Here is an 8,371-nt window from a genome sequence, read left to right as displayed (position 1 = left end):
CGGAAAAAAAAAAAAAAAAAAAAAAAATCAAGTCTGGGGCTGGAGCACTTGCTTAACCCACACAGGGCCCTGGGTTCCATTCCCAGACCACCCCACCACCAAAAGTCAAACATACACCTACCACAGGATCCAGTCATTCTTCCCCAACTAGTTATTTATCCAAGACAAACCATGTGTCTGTCCAAAGACATCCATATGAAACACCCAGAGCAGCTGTATCCACTTGGTGAAAAACTGAAAACTAGAACTGCAAATCAACTGGTGAACCCATGGATACAGAAAGTCTGACTCTATTTCTACCTTAACATATAGCATAACTTTATGAAGGATGCTATGGTTTGGATATGATTTAAATACATCTCTCAAGGGTTCCTGTGTTGGTCCCTCAGATGGGGGTGTTAGGAGATGGTGGAACTTTATGGGGCGGGGCCTCAGGGAAGGTCCTTACATCATCTTTTGCTCCCCGTCTGGAAGGGTTTAGCCTAGATCTTGAGAAACCCCAGTTAGTTCCAACTGTTTCTCCTGTCTCCCCACATGATTGCACCCTCTCATACAGACTCCCATGACGGTATTGTCTGCCACAAGTGGTAGCCGGGGGACCTTCACTAGAACTAGCACTTCGCTATGTGAACCTTTAGCCCACAAAACTGTGAGCTTAATATATCCCCTTTCTTTTTAAAGGGTCTACCCTTAGTTGTTTTGAGGCAGTAACAATAAACTGGCTGATACATGAGTTATACAGATTTCTATTCAAAAATCAAATGTGATGCATTTCTCGAATTGAGAACACCTCTTCCATACCTTTCTAAGATGAGCTAGCTATCTTGCAAAACTCCTAGCCTATATGCCACAAACAGAACCAATGCCTTCAATGTCTGGGTGATATTTTCAAAATTGTGCTACTCTTGTTTTTATATCATCAAGTGCCATTTATCTAGCTGGACCATGATTACTTCAGTGGGTAGAAGAGAGCTCATCCTTCAAAAGTAATTTTGGTCTCTAACTTTCAAGGGAGAAAACTTAAAGACAAATCACAGTTCTAACATGGATTTCCTTACTCCTATTCCTAAAACACAGAAATCCCCACCCTTCCACCCCCATTTCTTTCAACACAGTTGTAAATGTCAGGTTCCCCCTTTCTCTGGCATCCAAAGTTGGGAAGTAGAAACTTGTGGTCCTACAGATTCACAAAGTTGATAAACCCCTGGTATAGTGGAAATGACCATAGGTTTATCAGTAGGTGAGCTGCCATGGGTTCTGGTTTTGCTGGTTCAGTGGCTGTGTGACTTTGCCAATCACTTTACCTCTCTGAGCCCTGGGTTTCTCTCTCTTGTTTTTCATTTTGTTTGTTTGTTTTCCAGTGCTAGAGATTGAACCTAGGTCCTCACACATGCTATGAACCATTCTACCACTGACCTGCAACCCCTGCCCTTGAGTTTCTCCTAAAAATGGAGTTGATGACTTCAAACTTGCAGATTTGTTACAAGAATTACATGTAGTGAGAGCCTGGAATTTAGCTCGGTGGCACCACCTCTACCCCACAAGTGCGAGGCTCTGTGTTTGATCCCCAGGATGCACCCCACCACCACAACCAAAAAAGAATTCCATGTAGTACAAAAATATGGTAAATGTCTGTGATGGAACATATGCCAAACATGCTGATCTGATATTTACACATCATATATGTGTACTGTATTGAAATGTTACATTGTATGCCATAACTATGTACAATTACTATGAATCAATACAAAAATATATCTTTTAAAAATTAAAATTGAATTGGGAGTGGAGGCACACATCTGTAATCTCAGCGCTTGGGAGGCAGAAGCAGAAGGATTGATATGAGTTTAAGGCCAGCCTGAACTGCATAGTAAGACTCTATCTCAGAAAAGTAAAAAATAAGCTAAAATTTTTAAAAATTTGAATTGTAAGTAGTGCTTTAGGGAGTGCTTTGTAAACTTGATTCTTCTGCAAAGCCCAGTCTTGTTCTTTTATAAACCCAGCGCATTCAGTACAATGCCTGGCACATGGTAGGTGCTAACTTAGGGTTTATCAAGTGAAGGAAGCCATACCGCCCTCCCCCCGCTCTCGAGAGGTGTGCCTCCATTAGACTACACAGTCACCCCAACTTGCATTCTACCAGAAGCCCCAGGGTAGTTATCCCCAAAGCACTGACAAATTATTAATTTGTTAGCCTTCCAGTGCATTTCTACTAGCTTATGGGGTCTCAGCAGTGAGGATGCAAAAAAAGATTTCGAAAGGCGTCCAGTTCAGCTTCCATCCTGGTACTTGAACATCTCTTGGACCTTCTCACCTGGTCGCCACATAGCTCTGCTTGAGCCTCTAATAACGGGGAGCTCATTTTCATCGAGGCAGTACACTGTGGAGGGACAACTCATGCTGGCAGGAAGTTCTTGAGTCAATTGTGTCCCCTGGTCATTTCTTGTTTTCCTGCCTGGCTCTCCTCTCTAGAGGAACACAGATCCCATTTACCCCCTCCTCCAGGAGAGCCCTTCAGATGGTGTCAACCAGAAGTTTTTCTCTGGGAGTCCTCCTGGGTCCCTGAAGTTACTCCTTCCTGGACACAATTGAAGCTTCCCCTTCATCTTCAACCCTGGTCACTTTTTTCTGGATGGGCTCATTTACCTATGTCCTTGTCCAGAGGTGGACTTAGAACTCTGGTGGTGGCACAGGGACAATGTCCTTCCTCCTTCCCTACCCCAGATTTGGGTGACAGAAGCTGAAGTTCCCATGTGATATTTTCAACTGCTCTACCACACTTCTGACTCACACTCTGCTTCCTGTTAAGAAATGCATAATTATTTGTTCATGAGCAATATTAATTTAAATATGACCTATTGGTACCCTTATCTGTGGGTTCTGCACTTATGATTCAACCATTTGTTGGAAACCCAGGCATGATGGAACAGGCCTATAATACCAGCACTTTGAGAGGTTGGGGCAGGAAGATCACAGTTTTGATACCAGCCTGGACAACCTATTGACTTAGCAAGAATCTGTTTCAAAATAAAAACTAAAAAAAGGTAGGGATGTAGTGTAGTTCACTGAGAAGGACCTGGGTCCAAAAACCATTAAATCATTTAGTGTCTTAGTTACTTTCTCTTCTGCGACACGGTACCTGACACCCACAATTTAAAGGAGGAGAGATTTACTTCTCTTTCTTTCTTTCTGTTTTTTTAATTGGTACTAGGAATCAAACTTAGGACCTTGTGCTTGCCAAGCAGGTCCAGAATCATTGAGCCAATCTGTGGCCCAGGAGAGGTTTACTTTGGATCACATTTCAGTCTATAGTTGGCTGGCTCCAACGCACTTTCTACACTAACCTATGCCATGGGATCATGCACTCATTGAGAGCAGAAGCTATATCTGATTTAACTTTGTGCCTGTATTCATGGCCCTGGGACAGTGGGCCCCAGAAAATGTTCACTGCCAACTTCCTCAACCTGATGCCTTGGGGATCTGACCTTCTATTTCCCTTCCTTGCCTCTTTTCCAAAATAGAAGAATCTTATGTAATTGTGACCTTTGAGGGCTGTAACACCAGCCACCATCACTGGATTTCTGATGAGAGTTTCATTGTGCTCTTGAAACACTAGTAAAGATTGGCATCAGCATCAGCCTGCCTTTTCCCTCCACAGGCAATATTTTCTGTATTTAAGAGGCAGAAGTTTTAGGCCCTAGATTAGTCAGTTTTTTATTACTATAACAAAATACCAGAGGCTAGGTATATTAGTCAACTTTTCATCACTATGAGAAAATGCCCAACATAAATCATCTTTAAGGAGGAGAAATTTATTTTGGCTCACAGTTTCAGGGGTTTTATGTTTTCTCTTTCTTTCTTTTCTTTCTTTTTCAGTACCAGTGATTGAACTCCGGACCTTGTGTTTGTCAGGCAGATACAGCACCACTGAGCTACATCCCTGGCTTAGTTTCAGGGGTTTTATTCTGTGGTCAGCTGGATCCATTGCTTTTAGGCCTGTGGCAAGGCAGAAACATCATGGTGGTAGGGCATGGTGCAGGAAAGCTGCTCACCTCATAGAAACCAAGTGAGAGAGCCAGAGAGGAAGTGATGGGGCATCAGACACAGTCGCCAAGCTTATGCTCCCATGATCAATTCCTTTCATGTAGGCCCCACCTTCCATTTCCATCATCTTCCAATAATGCCATCAAATTATTACCTCATCATTGGATTAATCCAATCAATGAAGTTACAGTTCTCATAATCCAATCACTTTCCCAAAAGGCCAATCAGCTTGGAACCAAGATTTTAGCACACAGTTTAGTATAGAAAGTGCTATGACAATTAGCATGAAACAATGCATCTTAGCCAGACAAGGTTGGGAGTGGGAAGAAGTCAGAAAAGACACCAAGGAGAGTTGTTACCTTGTTACCTAACTTTAAATTACTTGACTTCCCTGTGTCTCCATTGCTCTCTCAGTAAAGAGGAGATCATAATAAAACCAACCTTACTGGGTTAAATGATAACTGTATGTAGAAAGCACACAACAGTGCTTGTTGCACTTGGCCCTCCTGTATCTGTAGGTTCTGATCCATAGATTCAACCAACTGTAGGCTGCAAATTGGGGGGGTTGTATCCAAACTGAATATGGACAGAATTTTTTCTTGTAATTATTTCCTAAACAATACACTGTAACAGTTACTTACATGGTACTTTCATTGTAGTAGGTATTATGTCATCTATAGATAATTTACAGTACACAGGGGGATTTGCCTAGGTTATATGCTATTTTATACAAGGAATTATAAGAGACTTAAGCATCCATGGATTTGGGGGAGGCATCCTAAAACCAATCTCTTTTGAATACCAAGGGACAATTATATAGAATATATGTGTGTGTGTGTTATACAAGCCATGCGTGTGTGTGTGTGTGTGTGTGTGTGTGTGTAAAACACTCATCATTTCCCCTGGCTTCTCTGAGGCTATTCTTTTTTTTTTCTTTTGTACTGGGGATCAGATTTGGGACCTTGCGCTTACAAGGCAGGTAGTGGCACCACTGAGCTAAATCCCTGGACCTCTCTGAGGCCACTCTACAAAGAAGTCCACATCATAATTGGAGGATGAAATCATGGAGCAGAGAGGAATCATCTCATCCAAGGCCCCATATGTCAACCAGTCCCCAGCCAACCCACCAGCTGCCAAAAGCCATGAGTGGCTCCAGGTGGTACTAGCAGAACAACCACCCGGCAGAGCACAGCCCAAATTACTGGCCCATAGAATCATGGAGGATAATAAAATGGCAGGTATGTTAAGCCACAATTTTTGGGAGGTTGTCACAGACAGGGAAGGGTGCTTTGCAGCAGAGACTTGATGAACAGGTATCTCGTCAGAGTACTACTTCAGTATTCATGAAAACAGCTGATGGCCTGGTAGAGTATCTTCTTGTTCCCAGTATCACAGGAATTTGGAAGAAGCTCCTCATCAGAGTAGTCAGTGATCCTGGAAGTACAAAATAACTATCCTTCTAGAACCAAAGAAGCAGTGTGAGCTAAGCAGCAGCTCCAGAAAGAATGCTTCCCTCCACCAGGTTTCCAGGCAGTGGAGGTAGCAGCTAAAGCTGAGTCACACTGAAGCCTACAGCAGTGGGCAAGGAATGTAATGGATAAGGGTAACAGCGGTGTTGTGCATGGGGAATTAGCTAGATACCCCTGCAGTGTGAGAGAATGGCAGGATTTCAATGCGGAGGGGAAGGAGCACCCTTTAAAGGTCTAAGAGAAGAGAACAAAGGGGGTTGCAGAATTACAGAGAATAAAGAGGAGAAGGTGAGAGACTCAGGGCTGGCATTGGCCAGGAGCCACTTGCACACCTGGCCTGAAGGAGAAAGAGTGAGAAAGGAGGTGTAGGGCTCAGAAGAGCTGGAGCTGCGGACAGTGGCTGGCTGAAAGGAGCACAGACTGGAGAGAAACAGAAATCACTGTGGGGACTACGGTGCAGAGACAATGTAGGACAAGATGGATCTGAGGGGAAACAGACTATCCAGCACAGAGAGTGAAGCATTTGTTTATTTTTCAAAAGTCTATGTGGTCTCTGGTCAAAAGTACTACACACAAGTATCAGGAAGCATATTTGAGGTAAGTAGTAAAAAGGGGCATAAAACTCGGACCCAGGTAACCTAGATTCAAATCCTAGTCCTCTGATTTCCCACTGTTGACCATGGGTGTCACGCCTGCTAGGGTACCTGGAAACAACATGCCAGAAACAGCTGTTCTTTGTCAAAAGAGCTTCTCTGTCAGTGGCCAGCTCAGGATAAGGGCCACGATCAGGTGTCTTGCCTACCTCCTGCACCTTCATGACTTCCCTCCCTTTGTGCCCCTATTTACCCTGCTGAAATAGCCTGGAGTGCAAGGATATGTTCCTCGGACTTTGTTTATTGTAGTCCTCGCTGACATGATCCTGGGAACAGCAAGCTCCCATGTCTCCGTTCCCACCAGCCTTATCAGTCAGCTAGTCTCAGAATGTACTAGAATAGCAACTTACCAAGGACACCTTGCCCCATCTCTTTGTACTTTCCCTCCTCATGCCTTAAATAAAGTGATACACAGGCTGCTGTGTTCTCTGCTCAGCAGGCAGGGAGCAGGCAGGGAGGCCCCACCCAGTTCCACTTTAATTCTTTTTTGTTTACTGCATCTTCCCTCGCCCTACTGCCCTACTCAGTACCTGGACCCTTGCCACACAGGCTGTAGCACTTCTTAAACTACAAAGTGCTGAAATGGGCTTTGATTATTAAAGTGCTATGGACATTTCTAACTCTTCAGTCCCTTTCACTGAATTCCTCTCCCATCTCCTGCTTTTCCTTTCCAATCCAGCCACAGAAGCTGCTCTCTGGGTGCAGTAGGAAAAAAGAAACAAGAGACAAGGAAATTGAGATTTTAAAATTGTAATTAAGAAACACTGCAGCTTCAGGACACAAAAGTTACTCAAGCCTTTTTTCCTCCTTCTAGGAAACTCACAGGAGAGGGTGGAAAAGGGAGAGAGAGAAAGAGATTCCTAAAGGTCCTAAAGGACACAGTAAGTCTGTAAATTAGGCCCTTTTTACCTATAAATTGTGCTTCCTCCATCTTCAAGAAGCAGCAATATGGATGGACAGCAGATCTCAACTTTAAACACATGTGGATGGCCTGCACTGTAACGCGACAGAGTAGGAATATACACCCTAGATCAACAACCTTGAAGACACCCCCTTAAATGTACCCAACTCCGGCTCATAGTATCTCCTTTCTCAGAGCCCCCTTCCTCTCTGTCGAATAAACCCTTCTCTTGCCTCTTACTGACACGTTGGGAAAATTCTTTTACCCTGAGGGAAGTCTGCAAACCCATAAATTTATTCTTCAAGGATGGGTTGCTGCGCGTGTTCGAGGGCACGCCTGTAATCCCAGCACTCAAGAGGCTGAGGCAGGAGGATGGCTGTGAGTTCAAAACCAGCCTGGGCTACATAATGAGTTCCAGGTCACTTTTCAACTGTCTCACCGCCCCTCCTCCACAAAAAAGGACGTAACGTCCTTATTTCAGCCTTAGTTACCCTCAGATCCAGCCCAGTAACAGACTGCCGCAGAACCCAACTTCTAACTCAGTCCGTGCCATTTAAAGGTATTACCCAGGGACCCTCCCGGACTCAGTTTCTCCTTGATATAATGGGATGAATACAGATAAGGCGAGTACGGTGTGATGGGACTTTGAGGACCAGAAGGTACCATAGATGGATAGATATCTTTTTTTGTGTGCTGTGTACTGGGGATCGAACTTGGGTCCTTGCACTTGCAAGGCAGGCGGCAGAACCACTGAGCTAAATCCCCGGCCCTAGACAGATATCATTAGATATCTAGAGCGGGGGTGATGGAATCAAAGCCCCAACTGGACTAATCAACCTGGCGAAGCAGCCCCGGAGCCGACCGGGTTCCCAGAGCTGCTTTAGAAACGCAGCAGGATACTCCAAATATCCGCAGCCGGCCAAGGCTGATCGGCGGCCCAGGATTGGGCAGTTTGGAGAAGGCGGGTCGTCGAGGAGGCGGAACTTCCGGCCGGCACCTCAGCGGTTGCCAGGGGAGACATTCACCAGGCGGCAGAAGGTTCTGAGGCGGAGCGCGGGAACGCTGACTAGCATGGCGGCCCCCGGGGCTCCGGCAGCCTCGGGGCCCGGGTATTCCCAGAGCTGGTGCTCGTGTCCCGAGATGCCATTCGCCACCTTCTTCACGGCGCTGGTCTCGCTGCTGGTCTCTGGGCCCCGCCTGTTCTCTCCCCAGCCCCCTCAGGCGCCCTCGGACCTGTCGCTGGGGTCCGAGGCTGTGCGCAACTGGCAAGGTGAGCAGGGGCGGGGCCGGGGTGGCGCGAGGAG

General features: G+C 45.5%; 1 protein-coding gene across 1 annotated transcript in view; it reads left to right on the top strand.

The window, feature by feature from the left end:
* The first annotated feature begins 8,048 nt into the window (after nt 1-8,048).
* Rhbdd2 (rhomboid domain containing 2) overlaps nt 8,049-8,371 on the top strand; it is a 10,741-nt gene continuing 10,418 nt past the window's right edge. The window contains exon 1 of the mRNA XM_010618992.3: nt 8,049-8,337. Coding sequence (XP_010617294.1) covers nt 8,139-8,337 — 199 coding nt within the window. The 5' untranslated portion in view covers nt 8,049-8,138. The remainder of the gene's footprint in view (nt 8,338-8,371) is intronic.

The sequence above is a fragment of the Fukomys damarensis genome, unplaced genomic scaffold, assembly GCF_012274545.1.
Source record: "Fukomys damarensis isolate Sample0158 unplaced genomic scaffold, DMR_v1.0_HiC HiC_scaffold_17, whole genome shotgun sequence".
Taxonomy (NCBI): Eukaryota; Metazoa; Chordata; class Mammalia; order Rodentia; family Bathyergidae; genus Fukomys; species Fukomys damarensis.
The sequence above is the reverse complement of the archived record's forward strand: the minus strand, read 5'-3'. Positions and strand labels throughout refer to the sequence as shown.